Below are 19138 nucleotides of genomic sequence, written 5' to 3'. Positions count from 1 at the left end.
AGCCAGATGAAGAAGTTATGTGCCAATAACAAGTACTATAAACCCATGACAGACGATCACCTGCGGGGTCCCACAGGGCTCTGCCTTGTCCCCCCTACTTTTTAACATCTACCTGCAGCCACTAATTGCTCTCCTGAACAGGATGGACTGCCTAGTGTACAACTATGCCGATGACACCCAGATAATCATCCGGCTGGATGATGGTCCAGGAGCATCCACTAGGTTACAGGACATATTGAAAACTACAGTCAATTGGATGTCCGAGAACTCCTTGAAAGTTAATCCGGATAAGACGGAAGTATTACCCATTTCCATCTCGGGTAACCCTTGGAGTGAGAAATTTTGGCCTAGGGAGCTGGGCGCACCACCAAAACCGGCAGTTGCAGTCAAAAGCTTAGGCCTATATGTGGATAATAAATTATCCATGGAAAAACAAGTTGCCACCGTAGTAGGCACCAGTATAGGCCTTCTAAGACAACTAAGGAAGATCTCTGCCCTACTCTCATTCCCTACTTTGAGACACGTGGTCTCCTCCACAATTCTGGCTAGGCTGGACTACGGGAACTCCCTTTATTTAGGTTTGCCACAGCGGCTGCTGGACAAACTACAGGGAGTTATGAATGATGCAGCTAGGCTGATATTTAAAAAACCCAGGACTGCCCATGCCTCTCCCCTGATGCAGGAGTTGCACTGGCTGCCAATTCGTCAGAGAATTGTCTTCAAAGGACTGTGTATCGCTCACAAGGCTCAGTATGGCAAAGCACCAAAATACCTGAAATCCCGACTATCCCCCTACACACCGGGTAGGACTTTGCGTTCGTCGGACGCCACTCTTCTGTCTCAGTCCCGCTTCAAATTGACCACGGTGGGGGGCCGTGCTTTTTCCAACACGCTCCCAGCTTTATGGAACAAATTGGATCCAGAGCTCAGGAAGGAAAGTAACTTACTTTCCTTCAGAAAAAAACTAAAAACTGTACTGTTTAAACAAGCATGGAGCAGATCTTAGGTGCACAGCTGGTTTCAAGTGAATGTAACATCTATCACGTAAATCTGGTCAGACAGCGCTTAGAGACCCCTGTGGTTATAACGCGCCATATAAATTAAATAAATAAATAAATAAATAAGACTACGTCCAGGTTCCATGACAAAACGAAAGAATGTGCAAATGGCTTCTATTCCATCATACTGTGAATGTGTGTGTGTGGCCTCATGGATAATGAGTGTCAAAGAATCAAAGGATTTTAAGTAATCTTTGTGTTGGTCACACAATCACAAATCTTCTACTGTTCTCAGTCAATGGTTAATCGTTGGTAGATCTCCATATACATGTGGTTTACTAGGTGATTATTATCTTGAAGTGTGGCTTCATTAAAAAAAGAATGACCACTTGGACATCACAAGTTCTGTCTTTAGAGAAGAAAGGAATCATTGAGGTAACTATTTTGAACTATATATCACATTTGATGATGACCTGCCAGACTACCATTGGACAGAATCTTTGGTGCAATTTCATTGGATCCGTAGGATTTCTTTTCCAGCAGGTAAGCACTAAATTGGTGGTATCAAAGGTCCAACAGCATTGCATCAATATTTTGTTGCATGACTTATATTTTTCTTGAATAATAAACATATTAATCAGTGACAATTTCTCATCTCCTATTTCCAGCAGACAAGGGGGCCGATCCCGTCGTAGGAAGGGACCATCCTCCACAGGGGCGGAGGTCCCGGGCGACGAATTAGGATGCACCCGCCACAGTGGAGGGTGCATCCCGAATTTTTACCATTGCGGCGGGCGGTGCTGAAAGCACCGTCCGCTGCAATGCTAAAAATGCATGTTGTGCGTTTCAAAGCGCAACATGACAGGCCCCGTGCGGTGCCTGCCATGTTGTACTTTGAAACGCAGGGGAGAACCATAGTTACCCCCCACCCCCCTTCACCCTGGGGGCCCGCAACGGGCCCCCAAAGCAAAGACCATATGCCTTTCCATGGCGGTAATGCCACCGTGGAAATGCATAGGACCACCGGCATCTTAATATGGTTGGCGGTGTCTCGCAGACACCGCCACCATATATAAGCACTTTTTTCTGCCGGTCGCAAAGGCGACCGTTGGAAAAGCGGCGGACGGTCTTGCCGTCTGCCCCAGACTCCCCGCCATCCTTTTGCTCCAGTTTCAGTCAAACACCCTTTTGAGTCTGAATGAGTATCCTTAGCAGCTTACTAGCATACCAGTTTTTATGCTCTGGTTTGACAGCGCAGCTGTCACAAGACAATTATGTGAAAACCACCAGGAGAGGGGCTGTGGCTCCGCCCACTTGTTGGGAGCCAGGAGTGCATGTTTTGATTAGCCAGAAGTTGTGTGCTTCTACAAAAAAAGTGCTTATCCTTCACACAGCTATGATAATTTTGTTTATTTACCCAGCTGCCTGAGCTTGAATTTTCAAAGATACACACATTACATTGTAAAGCTACTAAAGTGTGTTAGATAAATAGATAATTCCTGTTGGTTTTCTCTGTCAGCAGCACAGATGAAAGGAGGGCAGTCATTAAACTACATGGTCTTTTTAGGTCTGGCTTTACAGTGCATTAATAAACCAGACGTATTGGTTTTGCCAATGCTTGTTGGTTCTAGTTTTGTGTCACTATCCCCTCTCATGTGAGGTGGTGAGATTGCCAACTACTGTACCAAGTAGTTAGTACTTAAAACAGCCCCCAGGGTCAATTGATTTATGTTTACCTGCCATGTTGTATGAATATCAGTAGACAGTAACTCAGAACATGAACAGCTAAGGAGACCTGTCAATAACGAAATACTTCACCCTTTGATTTCCTCTACAGCTGGTTTGAGCAAAGAGGATGTAAGAGCTTTGAGGAAAGACCTAATGCCATTCATCCACCCATCAGCAATACAAGTAATGCCTGAGGACGTTTTCAAAGTAAGTTGTTAGTAATGAAGAAAACGATTGATCTCTCCTGGGGTAAACATGCATTTAAGTGTATTTAACATGATTTTAGTTTGCAACGTCAAACCATTAAAATCTTAGATTAAAAAGACTCCTGAAGCTGACCATAATTCTGCAACCAAGCTGTCATATGCAGAAGTTTGAGGTACCAGGCATGTTTGCAATATTTACGAAAGACGTAATGGAGAGAGTTTAGAGCGCCTCGTACATGTTCCAGTTATAAAGTGTGAAAAGAATTTTAGGAAAATGTGAATTGACACAGCGAGTCAACATCACAAATATATTGTTACTTTTAGCAGTTAACCACCAGTTAACCCCTAGAGCTCTGCTGTTCATAGGTCATAGCGCTAAGAAGCTGACACAAAATGGTAAAGCCATTGACATATTGTCTTCCCAAAGGCCAGCTAAGAACCAAGTCCAAATATGTATAAAAGGATGGAGGGCTAGCTGGAGGCTATGAAAATTAAGAGGTTTGGTAATCTCTTCTCCACTCCCACAGTTAGTGCTGCCTGTTGACCAATACATGTATGGTCTCTTGCACACCTCCAACTGCTGTGATAAGTGTATGTTCAAGGTATATGGCCCTAAGATAGTCATGGACTTGTTCACATCAATCAGAATACACCCAATGAAGCCTAATCCTAATTTATTGAGCATCTCTTGAAGACATTACTTGATGCCTGAGGCATGCTTGCAGGCTGGGTTGGTTATTTTCAAGTACCAAATATACCAAGATTCCCCCATGGTCTAATTTTAATTTCTCGTGTGGCGCAGCTCACAAAATGAAACAATTAGCTTTCAAATTAGTACAGGGACAACAATATCTTTTCTTTCGTTAGATATATTTTAACGTATAAATATATCTAACGAAAGAAATATAATAATATTTGTTATATTTATATATAATAACATATATAATAACATTAGTTCTAAACAATGTAGACTGGGTGATAAAATAACATTCCACAGGACAGCATCAAGTCATAGGCTATGGATGTTAAATATAAAAACAATTCCAATACATCAAGCATGTGTTTTTGACAACTTGCAAATAAGTAAAGTGCATAGTGCCATAAAGTAAAAAGGAAAAAATGAAGTACACAATATAACAATTTCAGGAAATATTTTAAAAATTACCAATAATAGGTAATTGAGTATCACATGAATTTCAGGGATCATGATAAAAAAGTTTTATAAAATTAAGATTAATTAAGATGAAAATACATTGTGCATCTTTCAAACTACTATCGGGTGTACCTGCTGGTTGCTTAGAAAGAGAATGTCCAGATCGTAAGGGCTGGATTGCGTTTACCTGAACCCTTATTGTGGGGCTCCTTCTTGCATTACTCACCTAATTTATCTGAGATTACACCAGTGAAGCTTTTGGAGAATTTTTGAGAATTTCCAATTAATATTATATATAGCCCTGAAGAAGTTCCTTGCATGAGAACGAAATGCGTTGGCTGAGGTAAAATTGTTTACCATGATGAAAAATAAAGAAACTTGATGGACTTACACATAAGACTGTGACTTCATTCCTGGTGCACCTTCCATATTTGACAAATTGATCTTTTCTGGATTCCAGTGGAGCCCAACTGTGGCAAGCTTCCTAGGCCTTTTGCACAGGACTCTTTACAATTGTATATACAGGGATTGATGTGCTGAACCTGTGGTCAGCCGCTGTGGAGAGTTTTTAGCACTAACATTTAAAACAAGCTCTTGGCATTCCTGTGGGGAGGGGAGGAGAAATGCGAGACACGGCCTGGCGAAATAAGCTCTTGGCATTGCTGTGGGGAGGGGGGAGGAGAAATGAGAGACACGGCCTGGCGGCCGTGAAGTGTGAAGCAGTGGGCGGGGGAGGAGAAATGGGAGACACGGTCTGGCGGCCGTGAAGTGTGAAGTAGTGGGCGAGGGAACCCTTTGAAGTGAAGCTCTCAGAGGCAGGCGGCTCGGGAGCGAGGGAAAAGCGCATGCTTGTGTTCACCTGAACTGTCGGAAATCCGCCCGATGGGATGAGAACTTATTTTGCCCACTAAAATTCTCCCCCATCCATTCCTTGCGGAATGGGATAGGCGAGCCCTAAAGATTTACTTCATTACCTAGCGATAAATAAATCCTAATTTCCCAGCTAAATTCTGTAAACAAACTGCTGTAGAGATGAAGCTATGCCCCATTAGGCTTGTATATTAATCTTTCAGGGACTGGAGATGATACAAGGCTGGCCTACATTTCCTAATATTCAGAACCCTTAATAGCGGAACAATAAAATCCCTCCGTGGTTTGGTGTATATCCAGCAAAAAAACAGGAAATGAAACATATTCTGAGCTGACAAGCATAGACATGAATCAAGTTTAGCATCACAGTAGGCCTTGAGGGGGTAAGAAACCAACAAATGTGTGATGCTAACGAGAATCTAATAAGATAAAACCTGTTTGAGTGGCAAAAGAAAAAAGAAAGATAGGGCTATAGATATTCAGAGCAAACTAGGGGCAGATATTTCGCTACTGTCTCTTCTTCACAGTCTCCAAGCGCTACTTGTTCTCCTTTAAAATGTATAAAAGATCCCCTTTCAACTGGGTTTTCGAAATTTTGACAATTTTGACTCTCCACGCCATGGTATTTTCTGCATATGATTAAGGCTCATATAGTTCAATATTATAGCACGATTAAGGGTCGGCTCATCCTTTGCCCATACCGAGTACCATAACAAAGTTGGTGTAATTTGTATATTCGTCAGGCCTAATTCCATATCATAAAGTATGATTGGGAGACTACTAGGAACTGTTAATGATCACCTATGAATGGAATTCTCTACCGCCTGGAGGCTTGACGAGTTGCAAAAGACCCAAACTTCATTACAGAATTATAGAGCAAAAGCGCCCCTTATAAATGTTAATCATCATATCAATTGGTCTGGATCCTAGTTTCACAGACCTAAATAGTGCCTCCAAGTTTCCGTAGAAACATCTTACCCTGGTTTCAAACAGGTGGTGCCAAGAACCTTTCTGGTCAAAGGGGAGACCTAGGTAGGAGTTTTCGTGCCAGATGTACGGCCAAATTGCAATCGCAAAGGGGATTTCAGACCCTTTGCAACCGCAAAAAATGTCAGGCCAATGTACCATCCCTATTTTGTGAGTCTCGCAAAATAGGGTTAGCGACTCGCTATTAGGAAGGGACGTGACAAGGGCGTCCCTTTCTAATAGCAACTCCAACATCCATGTAAGAATGTTTTGTGACCGCAATTGCGGTCGCAAAACACTCGAAGTTTACCACCCTTCTCAGAAGGGTGGTAAATCACTCACAAACAAGGAGTCCCCCTTTGTGAATGCATGCGCAAATATTTTTTAAGGGCAGGCAGTGGTCCCAAGCACCACTGTCTGCCCTTAAAAAATGAAACTGAAAAGTTTCATTTTTATTTTTTAAATGCATCCCTTTTTCCTCTAAGGAAAACAGGCTGGATTTTTTAAAAAACTGCTTTATTGAAAAGCAGTCACAGGCATGGAGGTCTGTTGACCCCAGCAGGCCACCATCCCTGGGAGTGCCAGCCATTCCCAATGGGGTTGCAAATTGCAACAGCCTCATTAATATGTATCAGACATGCAATTTGCTACACCATTGGGAATCGCAAACAGCGTCTCAGACACTGTTGTACATTAGATTTTGCAACTCGCAAATTGCAACTTGCAATTTTTCGCAATTTGTGAGTCGCAAATTCCAATGGCCATACATCTGGCCCTTCAATAATTTAACAGGACTTTAAGGTAGAAGGGGTTTTCCCAACCACCCTGTGATACGATTTAGACCTAGGTCACACACAAAATCATTAAATCTGGTTAAAAGAGTTTGCAGACCCACACCAGTTCTGGACATCTGCACACAGTCATCCGCATAAAGCAATGTCGGGAGATTTTTAGTCCCTACCCTTGGAAGATCAACCTGCCCTTGGTTGAGGTAGCTCTCCAGGACATTGATGTATCAACAGAATTAAAAAAGGGGCTAACACGCACCCTTGGAGTACTCCATGATTAATTTTAATGGGGGTTGTTAGTTCCCCATCTGCCCCATACCTGTCTTTCCCAGTTACACCCTGGTGCATCTGTGCTAGAAAGTGAACTAGAGAAATGTCTAGGCTCATGTCTAGCATTTTTTTCCACAGCTTCCCTCTCACCACTGAGTCAAAAGCGGATGTTAAATCCATAATTCCCAGATAAAGGGAACCATTCTTTGCTAGTGTATGTTTGCGTATGACCAGGTGGAGGTTAAGGCACTGCTCAACAGTACCCAGGCCGCTCCTGAAACCATACTCTATGTCATAAAGTCTCTCTCTTTCTGTTACCCAAGCTTCCAAATGATCCAGTATGATCCTGCCCTTTCATTTGCATGTGCAGTCAATCAATAAAATTGGGCGATGGCACTTAGGATCAGACCTGTTTCCCTTTTTAAAAATGGGTATTATAATCAAGTTCAACCAAGATTTTGGCGGGCCCAGGTGTGCTACACAGGTTAAAATAGTGGGAGCCAAAGATCAGGGTTAGCCACAATGAGATCTACAGGGACACCATCCGGGCCAGATGCCTTATTCTTTATGGTTTGGCTTAAGGCTTTTATGACTTCCTCATAAGTAGGAGGTGCCAGCTCTGTATGCGTTGCACCTATTTGATTTTCAATAGACTCTAAGGAGCAAACGCCCTCCCTCTCTCTCTCTATAGACACCTGCAAAGTGTTCAACCCATTTCTCAGGCATGATTGTATAATCAGTACAACTGTTATGTGTCTTGAAAAAAGGTAGCATTAAAAGTCTTCCAAAAGAGGCTGTCGTCTTTTTTAATACTTTCTTGATGAAGTTATTCCCATGCCTCATATCTGATAGCCATCTTACATTTCAAAATTGCCTGTTTGTATTGGTGTCGAAGATGTCTCACAGATACATTATCCCTGGCTTTTTGTTTCAGCACCATAATGAGGTTACTCTGGGACCGTGACCAATCACTATTAAACCATTTATAAGGTCTTTGAGATCTCGGTGTTCTGTCCCCATGTAATCCTCGATTGGTCGTCTTAATTATGTCAGCAAAAGCTGCTAACATACTTAATGGATCTATTCTAATCTTTAGGCACTCTAAGATTTGTGCTTTATTGGACATCATTATCTGATTCAATAGACAATGTACCGGTCCACAAGTTTCCACTTACGCAAAAGACCCTTATTTTTGTTATGAATTATGGGGTGTAGCTTTCATTTCCCAATAGATTTTCCAGTCTGAATCTCAAACAGAATGGCTAATGGAAAGTGGTCACTCAAAACACACATTTAGAATTTAAGAACTTCTTGGATAAGGGGCATAGTCTACAATTGAAATATACCCCCCCCCCCCCAAAGAAGGATTAAATCCGTATTAAGTTCCATTAGGTGTTTACTGAGGGAATATTCAAGCTTCTCAGTTATGGAAATGTTTATAGTAACAAAATTATTATGATAAGAGTTGACAATAACTAATGTTACATTTTGCTCATATAAAATATTAATTAATTGGAAATGCGGAGGATTAAGCTGAGTCTTGCCAACACTATTTGCTAAAGTAGTTGCCAATAGGGTAAGCAGTCCACCCTTATGGTGTCCGCTCAATGCCAGACTAGCTGGGGTATGAATGGATACATAGCCATCAATATAGACTATTTCCCTAGCCCAGGTTTCTTGGAGACAGATAATGCTATAACCTTTCGCTAAGTGGAGCCAAGCCTCATTCCTAACTTTATTTGATAAACCTGCCACATTCCAAAACAGATTCAGAAAAGGGGGTGGTGATGAACAGAGTGTCTGAATTAAGCAGACCACTCTTACCCAGTCCAAAGATCAGGGCTTGATCCATCACCGTTTTTTTGCTCACTGCACCATCCCAGCTCAGAACTTGGCTATATGCAAATTAGTCTGACCCTGGCCCAGTGCATCATGGGAACAGGGCAGACCAAACTACCAAGCCAATTCTTATACTGGGAAGGAAACAAGCTACCGGGGACCGGTTTCTGGCATTTCAGCCGTCTTCGGCCCGGCTTGCTTGAATCCTGATGGTGCAATGAGCTAGGGACTCACATCTGAGTATACCCTTCCACGCTTATGGTGGACAAAAATGATTCAGAAAAGGGGGTGGTGATGAACAGAGTGTCTGAACTAAGCAGACCACTCTTACCCAGTCCAAAGATCAGGGCTTGATCCATCACCGTTTTTTAGCTCACTGCACCATCCCAGCTCAGAACTTGGCTATATGCAAATTAGTCTGACCCTGGCCCAGTGCATCATGGGAACAGGGCAGACCAAACTACCAAGCCAATTCTTATACTGGGAAGGAAACAAGCTACCGGGGACCGGTTTCTGGCATTTCAGCCGTCTTCGGCCCGGCTTGCTTGAATCCTGATGGTGCAATGAGCTAGGGACTCACATCTGAGTATACCCTTCCACGCTGATGCACTGGGCCAGGGACAGACTGATTTGCATATAGCCAGGTTTTGAGCTGGGATGGTGCAGTGAGATAAATAACAGTGATGGATCAAGCCCTGATCTTTGGACTGGGTAAGAGTGGTCTGCTTAATTCAGACACTCTGTTCATGACCACCCCCTTTTCTGAAACATTCCAAAACAAACACCCAGAGACAGTGAAATTATGTTTAGGGGATACACCATGCCTACTTGCGTAACCACTGACGGTCATCAACAGACCTCTGGGTTATAATTGGCAAAGTCATATTTACTATCATTTCTGATCCCAATTCGGTTGGAATTTGCAAATTCATAATAAGATTGGCTACAGGTTTATCTATACTACCTTCAATATCTATCATCACGTCTTCGTAGCCTGTGTTCAGAGTAGTATTTAACCCCCAACAATGCAGTCAGTCCACTTGTTTCAGAGGCAAAAAATGATTAAAGTTGAAATAACATAGGGCTGATTTGCACAAAGGTCAGCATAATGAAACCTTGGGTGTGCCTGTGCACTTGGTTTATAAAAGTAATATAGGGGTACAGCCATAATGGATCCCCTTGAGGTAGTAAACCTACAGAGTCTTGCCAACCAAGTTCATGTTTTTAAAATTAATAACAACACAATCACCAGCATCGGCCTTGAGTTGTGGGCCTACCCATGAAACTCGCTGTACATTGTTTATGTTTCTGAATTGTTCCTCACAATTAGGGCAATTTGGGGTTCTTGCTAACCAATGCATAGTTTTTTTCATTAATTGAAGCATTTCTTCCCTTTTGAGCCATAGATGGGGAACATGTTTTAGCACTAAAACCAATAGAGTTGTTTCTGGTGGAAGGTGAAGAACTCTTTTAGTATAAGTTCCCATTTTCGGGTGCCTAATAGAAAGAAGTTCACCATTCTCTGAAATGTGTGGCCCAGATGCATTTAGTGGCAAGCCCATTCTTTGTTCACGGGACTGGTCTCTGGTTGCTCTATTTTGGGATGGACAGAATAAAATTTTAACAGCTGAGTTATTAGCTTGATGGCAAGATGCTTGCTGAGGATCCGGCTTGTTCAGCCTCTGAAAGAGCAAAGGGTGTTTTCAGGAAGGTGAAGATTCCATATCCAATGCCTTTTTACTCCCACTGGTTACGCTGGACAAATTTGAACCAATCAAGATCTTCAGGAACTTATCAATGCTGCTAAGAATACCCAGAAGGGGGTCAAGGTGTGTTTACAAAATTTTTTCCATAGTACTTACAAACTGTGCATACTGCGCACATGATGGGATCTCACCCAAACCCTGGTTTACTGCTTCTTCTCCTGAGACCACCTCTTTGTTCCCTTCCTTGTTGTGTTTTTTTCCAAGCTGCAGGTCATTTTAAATTACTATTTACTTTGTTAGAGCCCTTTGCCTTTTTTGAGGGAGGTTTACATGAGATATTGGTCTGAGTTCCCACAAGTTCGTTAGTGGCAAACTCTAGACCATCCTGAGGCGAAGAGGAATTTGGAGCTACTATTGGGGTACTAGTTGATTATCTGATGTGATGAGATGTGGTGTGATGCCAAGTGATGTCATGTGATGTTATGTCATGTGATGAGATTTTATGTGATGTTAAAAAGATTTGTAATCTAAGCTCCGACTTTCACTTTGCAAAACAATAGTGCATCCAATCAATGGTTTACAACAATTGCTGAGGTTGCAAACCATGGATGCATTCCAATCTATGTAAATTGCTAACATGAGAGACGTCCGTTTCATACCACCTTTTCCTACAAATTCACAATAAGTAACAAAGTGTACCTTTTTTGTAGTTACTGCACTGAAGTAGTATTACACTGCCTTCTCTTCTAAGAAGCCACACTGTTCCCGTAAACAGTCAGTCCCCTCTTGCATACTTTCTTGCAAGAAAATTCTGTGACATTAAAGTTATCTTCCTTTTTTGAAGCATGCCAACATAGGATCTTTGATCTCACTCAGTACTGCATGATCACCTGTTTTATTATAGGCCACCCCTACCTCAGGAAAGACCTGTTCGTTTTTTCCATTTTTTCCCTTGAATGTTTAAGACTAGCATACTCCAAGGACATTGGCACACGTCTAACATAAACTCTAAAGGATTCCCATATAATGTCAAGCGTGAGAGGTGGATCAACAATTTTTGGCAAATAAAGTTTTAATTTCATTAGCAAGTGAGACTGCACATATTACATTAGACAATTAATCCAATGTGAACTTCCAATTGACGGCAGTGAAAGTGTCCCACAACAATCTGAGTAGATAAAGCATTCATTTAGCACAATTGCAAAGCCACCCCACCATAACCCGGAAACACAGTTTTGGGCACTTTAAAACAGAAAAGTCCACTGATAAATGTCTCTGATATATGCTATTTCTCAGTTATTGGTACAGACCCTAAACATATTCTAACCCACAATGTTCTCCCATTTTCTGGCTTAAGCCTTAGCAGGGCCCCTTTCCCGCACCTCTACCAACTCCACAATGAGTAAATTGTATTCTCATCTTACTTTGAACATTGATCCTATCAAAACGTGATAGACATGAGAACAATGTGGTGCTCCACCTAAGATTTTGCCATCACCAACTTTTGGTATTTTCAGTAGCCCCCTGAAGCCAGTCTTTATCCCAGCCCCTGACACCATTCCATATTGGCAATCCCAGAGCACAGCCAAAGGCACACAACCTCAACTATATAGCTTACATGCTTTTCATTGTGGGATAAATTACCAGAGAGACTTTGGATCCAGACAATATAACCCTTTTTAAGTCCCACTGTTCACTTTGTGAGCTACATCCCCAGTTAATACCATCTCACATAAAGCATGAGAGCTGCAAATAGTTATAAACAATAGTGAAATTGTGTCAAGAATATCAAGATGTTGAGAAAAATATTGTGTCAAGAATATCAAGATGTTGAAAATATTGTGGACAGAAAAATCGAGCTTAAGAATATAATTTTAAGTGGTGTTTTTAATATTGTTTTGGAAAATATTGTTGCGTCTAAAATAGTTTGTGTTATTTTATATGTATTTTATTTTAGTGTGTTTGATTTTATGTGTTTAGTATTTTTTATTTGTGTTTAGTAAGATAATCTATTAATTTTGAAAGTAATACTTCCAGTTGTATTAATGTGTAAAATTAATGTACAGTTGGATGTTAGTTTTTTAGGGGATAAGGATGGAGGGGATTTTTAAAAAGTTAATATTTTAATTTAAATGCAATGTTTCTTTTTGAATGATATGCAAATCAATATTGTAAAATTGAGAAATGTATTTTTTAAACAATTAAATTTTATTAAACATATTTCAGAATTATTTCCAATGTAATGATTAATTATATTTATTTTAAAAATTGTATTTTATTGTAATTACGAAAATGAATATTTTAGTTATAGAAACTTTGTGAAAAAATAACATGTACTTCATTTAAATTGAATTGTGTAAAAGTTTTGTGAATTTACATTTGTTACATATATTTTATGAAATACGCTTATATTATGAAATCATTTTTATCTTGGAAATGTTATAAGAATTGTTTGTTTTTAAATATTTAAAATTGTACTTTCCTAAGTTACTTAATTTTTGTCTTAATTTTAAATGCATGTAATAAATATTAAAAATTATGAGAATAGAATAAATATGTATTATTTGTGATTTATTCATTACGAGGAATTTGAATATTATATGTTTATTTAAATTTGAATAAAAATAGTTCTGATAAAGAATCTTTTATTATTTATATTTTTGGAATATGTTCAGTTGCCGGGATTATAAATATTATATTATTTATTCATTTAAATGTAATACAATGTATATTAATTATGTACTTATAAAAAATGTTTTATATGTTTTTTATATATTCAATTATTTTTAAATCTGGAATATGTATTTTTTCAAAGGTTAGGAATAATAATAAATAATATTAAAATGATATGTTTTTTAATGGTGTATAACACATTATTTTATATGGTAATGAATGTGTGACTACGAAGTATTGATTGTGTATGTAAACTGTAGTGTCTAATAGCTTCTCTAAAATGGTTTAGATTGGTGTGAGAATAGTAAATGTTGTCCTTTTAGTGTCAACACCTTCACCAAAATGGTTTAGATTGAAGTGGGACTAGTAAATGTTGCCCCTTTAGTTCCCAATGCCTCCCCCAAAATGGTTTAGATTGGATTTGAAATAGTATATGTTGCCCCTTTAGTGTCCACTTGATTCCCAAAAGTGCTTTACATTGGAGTGGAAATAGTAACTGTCACCACTTTAGTGTCCAACACCCTACCCAAAATGGTTTATACTGGAGTGGGAGTAATAAATGTCACCCTCGAAAGTGTCTAGCACCTTCCCAAAAATGGTTTAGGTTGGAGTTGAAATAGAAAGAGCCCGATTCCAATGCGGTTTGGAAATCTTCCCGACCAAATCTGTTGAGGAATGGTTTCCGACTGACTCGGATTGGGAGAGTCCGATCGACCGATTACGATGCATCCGGATGCTTCCAGAAACGATTTGGTTGAATTCCTATTGGCTTCAATGGGAGCCGATGTTCCGACCGAATGCATAGGCACCCATTGGGGAAAGGGGTGGCTGGGGAAAATCAGACACCCCTTTCCCCAATGGGTGCCTATGCAACTAAGGACCCGATTCCGATCTTGCTCAGAAGAAGGGCACCAAACAGGATCCGTCCGGAAAAAGCATGAGCCGTACGTGTGTTTTCTGCCCGACTCGTACAGCTGCACGAGCTAGCAAGTACGATGCGAGCAACGCAAAATTCACTGACCGAATCGTTTCCGGGTCCAAACCACTCCGTACGTCTCGTCTGTAAGCAAACTGTGCCGTGCAATGGAGGCGATTGCCGACCGAGCCAGCATGATGCACGCGTCGGATAGTCAGTTCGAGCCGAAGTTTCCGGCTTGCAAAACATCCGGGAAGCTGCCTTTGGGGGTCTGCATCGGACCCCCTGTCACCCGTAGCCTTACGACTCAGACACAGGGGGAGACCCAAGGATCTCCCCAACACAGGCATGTATGGTGCGGATGGCACCGATGCGTACCCACTGCAGGGGGCGCCCTTGTGCGAGACGTACTCATTCAGTCAATGGGAGCCCATGTACGCATCGTACGACTGTCTCCCATTGACTTCTTGCCAGGTAGGTCGCTCCCCCGCTGCAGCTCCACCAGCGCTTTTGTGCCCCCCATGCCCGGAGTCAGCTGTGCCCAGCTTTTGCTTCTGTTTCCTGTGTGCCAGCCCATTTAAATCTGTTCCACTGTGTGCCCATTCTTTCTTCTGCCTCTTGTCTCGTCATGACCCACAGACACGTCAAAGGTTATTACTGAATGATTTTTATTTTATCAAATAAGAAAGTTTATATATCTCTCGTTTCCAATTTCAAAACACGTTTGTATATACAGGTAATTTTTTACATATATACAATAGAATAGAAGCCCTTCGTTTCCAAGTTAGGATGTCTCACTGCAAAAATAAACCAGACATTCCTATCGAGATCAAGCAGACTAATGTGAGGAAAACAAATAGGTGGAAATTATTTATACCCAATGTCTTAAAGATCCCTCAACACATTATTTAAATTAATCCAAAATATTTATATATATCTGCTGTCTCTTTTATAGTCGACGCGTTTCAGCCAATCAATTCTGGCCTCTTCAGGACTAGGGCTATTCACAATCCATCTGTACAAATAAGAATTAAAAAGAAGGAGAACAAACATCACTTTTAAATTCCATAAACTAATAACAAAAATACCTATCTACATATTTACATGTGGACATTAGATCAAACAAGATTCTTTGGATATTACTTCTGTGAGCAAGCTGACCATTGTGACATACCATTAATTAATTAAATTCAATTAAATTCATTGAACAAACCAGGGCATGGTATTTTAATAAGGCTGATTTTTTAGACACCTTCTTCGTAAGCTAAACTCCAGTAGTTTCCGGAGGTTTTATATCTTTTATTAATAACCACATTTATTTTATAGAAGTATATCTCTCCCAGTGTGGGTTATCGTAATGGAATGATGTTTACCGGGTTATAGAGTCGGAAATGCTTCTCAAATTCTCTCATGGGCTCTTTTTTATAACGCTGTGCTCGCTGTCAATCCAATTAGTTGAACTATTGCGTGGCCGGTGATTAGGTGATATGTATTACCCGTCTACAGCATCTGGGGAAAGAGACCACTATCAGTGCGTAATCTACGTGGCCCGTGCAAGCTTTCTAGATGAATAGGGAACGCACTTACTTAGCTAGCGCTTCAAGCGCTTCTTGGTTATTTCATTTTACTTGATCGCGTGTGCTGACACAAAGTCGGCCCAACTCGTTGCTCTCTTCCCGGGGTCTGAAAGATATATAATAATGTCCCGCTCTCGTAAGCACCGCGTTGTAGCAAAGCAACGTTAGCCCAATATCTAAAGAACACAACACTTACGTTTTGCAATGTATCTCTTCTTTTCAAAGTTGGTCGTCGCTCTGTTATGTTTGAAAGCGCCCGCCTCTATATTTGGGCGACATTAAGAAGGGACTCCCTTTTCCGGGGTGGTTTGAATGGACACTGAAAAGGGGACTGTTGCACTTCCTGATTACCAGCATTGACACAAATGAGGGACTATTTCAACTCTCTCTTACCAAAGCTATCTCTGACGACTACCCTTACTTGGATACACCAGGTTCACATAAAACCTATCTATTAACACCAAAGACAACAGAAAAAGAGTCTCCTTTAACATGCGTCTTGACCTTCGACCCAAAAGCTCACAAAATCAAAAAGATTATCCAAAAACATTGGAAAATCATAGAACATCTAGGAATCCAGAAACCTCTATTTTCTTTTAAAAAAGGCAAAAATATAAGACAAATGCTTGTGAGAGCTGAGAGAAAAGAGGATAAAAAAATAACAGATCTGAGAGGAATGTTGAAATTACCCCCTATAATTGGCCATTATAGGTGTTTGAATTGTGTGGCCTGTAATTTAACATCTGACTCAAAAGAAATAGAGATCAATGGATCTATGCACCAACAAAGAAGCTTTTCCAATTGCAACACAAGAAATGCAATTTATTGTATTACTTGTCCTTGCAAAAAGACATATATTGGGCAAACCACCCAGTTGGTCAAGAAACGCATCCTGCAACACAAGTCACGCATCAAATGTAAAACTTCAGGGGCTCCTTTAGTACAACATTTTGAAACTCATCAGCATTCAGAGGAGAATATAATCTGGTCAGTATTGTGTGTACTAGATAAAACAAGACCAGAAGAAATGGAATCCAAACTGTGTAGATTAGAAGCGAGACTGATTGAAAAATATAAGACAGCAACCACAGGGTTGAATGAAAAAGATGAAATCTGGTCCTTATTGTAAAGATGTGTTGAATTTTAATGTAATAAACTGTAATGGTGTTCCTTGATATGACATGCAATTGATACTGTTGAAATACATTAATGAAAACACTGCTTAGATTGTGAGGAGCGACTGACTATATAATATAGTGAATATATCATCACTTGTGACTTTTAAACTTAAGGGTATAATACGGTTAATGAGTAAGCAAATGGAACCTATAGTCCGGTTTTTATGTGAACCTGGTGTATCCAAGTAAGGGTAGTCGTCAGAGATAGCTTTGGTAAGAGAGAGTTGAAATAGTCCCTCATTTGTGTCAATGCTGGTAATCAGGAAGTGCAACAGTCCCCTTTTCAGTGTCCATTCAAACCACCCCGGAAAAGGGAGTCCCTTCTTAATGTCGCCCAAATATAGAGGCGGGCGCTTTCAAACATAACAGAGCGACGACCAACTTTGAAAAGAAGAGATACATTGCAAAACGTAAGTGTTGTGTTCTTTAGATATTGGGCTAACGTTGCTTTGCTACAACGCGGTGCTTACGAGAGCGGGACATTATTATATATCTTTCAGACCCCGGGAAGAGAGCAACGAGTTGGGCCGACTTTGTGTCAGCACACGCGATCAAGTAAAATGAAATAACCAAGAAGCGCTTGAAGCGCTAGCTAAGTAAGTGCGTTCCCTATTCATCTAGAAAGCTTGCACGGGCCACGTAGATTATGCACTGATAGTGGTCTCTTTCCCCAGATGCTGTAGACGGGTAATACATATCACCTAATCACCGGCCACGCAATAGTTCAACTAATTGGATTGACAGCGAGCACAGCGTTATAAAAAAGAGCCCATGAGAGAATTTGAGAAGCATTTCCGACTCTATAACCCGGTAAACATCATTCCATTACGATAACCCACACTGGGAGAGATATACTTCTATAAAATAAATGTGGTTATTAATAAAAGATATAAAACCTCCGGAAACTACTGGAGTTTAGCTTACGAAGAAGGTGTCTAAAAAATCAGCCTTATTAAAATACCATGCCCTGGTTTGTTCAATGAATTTAATTGAATTTAATTAATTAATGGTATGTCACAATGGTCAGCTTGCTCACAGAAGTAATATCCAAAGAATCTTGTTTGATCTAATGTCCACATGTAAATATGTAGATAGGTATTTTTGTTATTAGTTTATGGAATTTAAAAGTGATGTTTGTTCTCCTTCTTTTTAATTCTTATTTGTACAGATGGATTGTGAATAGCCCTAGTCCTGAAGAGGCCAGAATTGATTGGCTGAAACGCGTCGACTATAAAAGAGACAGCAGATATATATAAATATTTTGGATTAATTTAAATAATGTGTTGAGGGATCTTTAAGACATTGGGTATAAATAATTTCTACCTATTTGTTTTCCTCACATTAGTCTGCTTGATCTCGATAGGAATGTCTGGTTTATTTTTGCAGTGAGACATCCTAACTTGGAAACGAAGGGCTTCTATTCTATTGTATATATGTAAAAAATTACCTGTATATACAAACGTGTTTTGAAATTGGAAACGAGAGATATATAAACTTTCTTATTTGATAAAATAAAAATCATTCAGTAATAACCTTTGACGTGTCTGTGGGTCATGACGAGACAAGAGACTGTAAAAGATAAAAATAGACTAAGTGTGGTCACAGTGATATAAACACTAAATAGGGAATACTTTTTCTTTATTCCTTATTATTTCAATTCAGAACATATACCGTATAACCAAGGTACCAATTTCTTATTTGAGTCTTTATTACCCAGGTACCGTTTGGTCTAATGGGTTTCCCCTGTTATGCATAGAGCATTCTTTCTTCTGTGCCCTCTTGCTCGCAGTTCCCTTTTGGTCTGTGCCCTTCAGCTCGCATCTAAAGGCAAGCCTGCCTGCGCCCGTCCGTGCCTGGACCATGCCCAGTGCCAGGCCACCTGGCCCCCGCACCAGCCATGAAGACCGCCTCTGCTACGACGCCAGCACCCTCGTCGCCCTCACCCCAGGAAGGACCCAAACCTGCTGCAAGGCCGCCCCGAAGCACACCCACGGTCCCTTCACCTGCCGGAACTGCAGCTTCTCTTCCCTTGAAGGCGACGAGACACCCGCCACGACGGAACCCAACCAGCTCAGATGCATCCTGATCAACACCCGCTCCGAGCGCAAACACGACGTTGAGCTCTGAAACCTACTCGATACCGCATCCCCGGACGTCCACTTCCTGACTGAGACCTGGATGAAAGAAGCCTCCTCCCCAGACATCACCATAGCCATCCCCGTAGGATACAAGATCACTTTTAGAGACCGCACCAACGGAGCCGGAGGAGG

The 19138-nt window shown here is 40.7% G+C and overlaps 1 protein-coding gene across 1 annotated transcript in view; it reads left to right on the top strand.

Moving 5' to 3' along the window:
- OTOA (otoancorin) overlaps positions 1–19138 on the top strand; it is a 255133-nt gene that overhangs the window by 197354 nt on the left and 38641 nt on the right. The window contains exon 21 of the mRNA XM_086939735.1: positions 2836–2933. Within this exon, the coding sequence (XP_086795861.1) occupies positions 2836–2933 (98 nt within the window). The remainder of the gene's footprint in view (positions 1–2835; positions 2934–19138) is intronic.

Source organism: Lissotriton vulgaris, chromosome 10, assembly GCF_964263255.1.
Source record: "Lissotriton vulgaris chromosome 10, aLisVul1.2, whole genome shotgun sequence".
Taxonomy (NCBI): domain Eukaryota; kingdom Metazoa; phylum Chordata; class Amphibia; order Caudata; family Salamandridae; genus Lissotriton; species Lissotriton vulgaris.
This window is presented reverse-complemented; position numbering and strand designations above follow the sequence as displayed.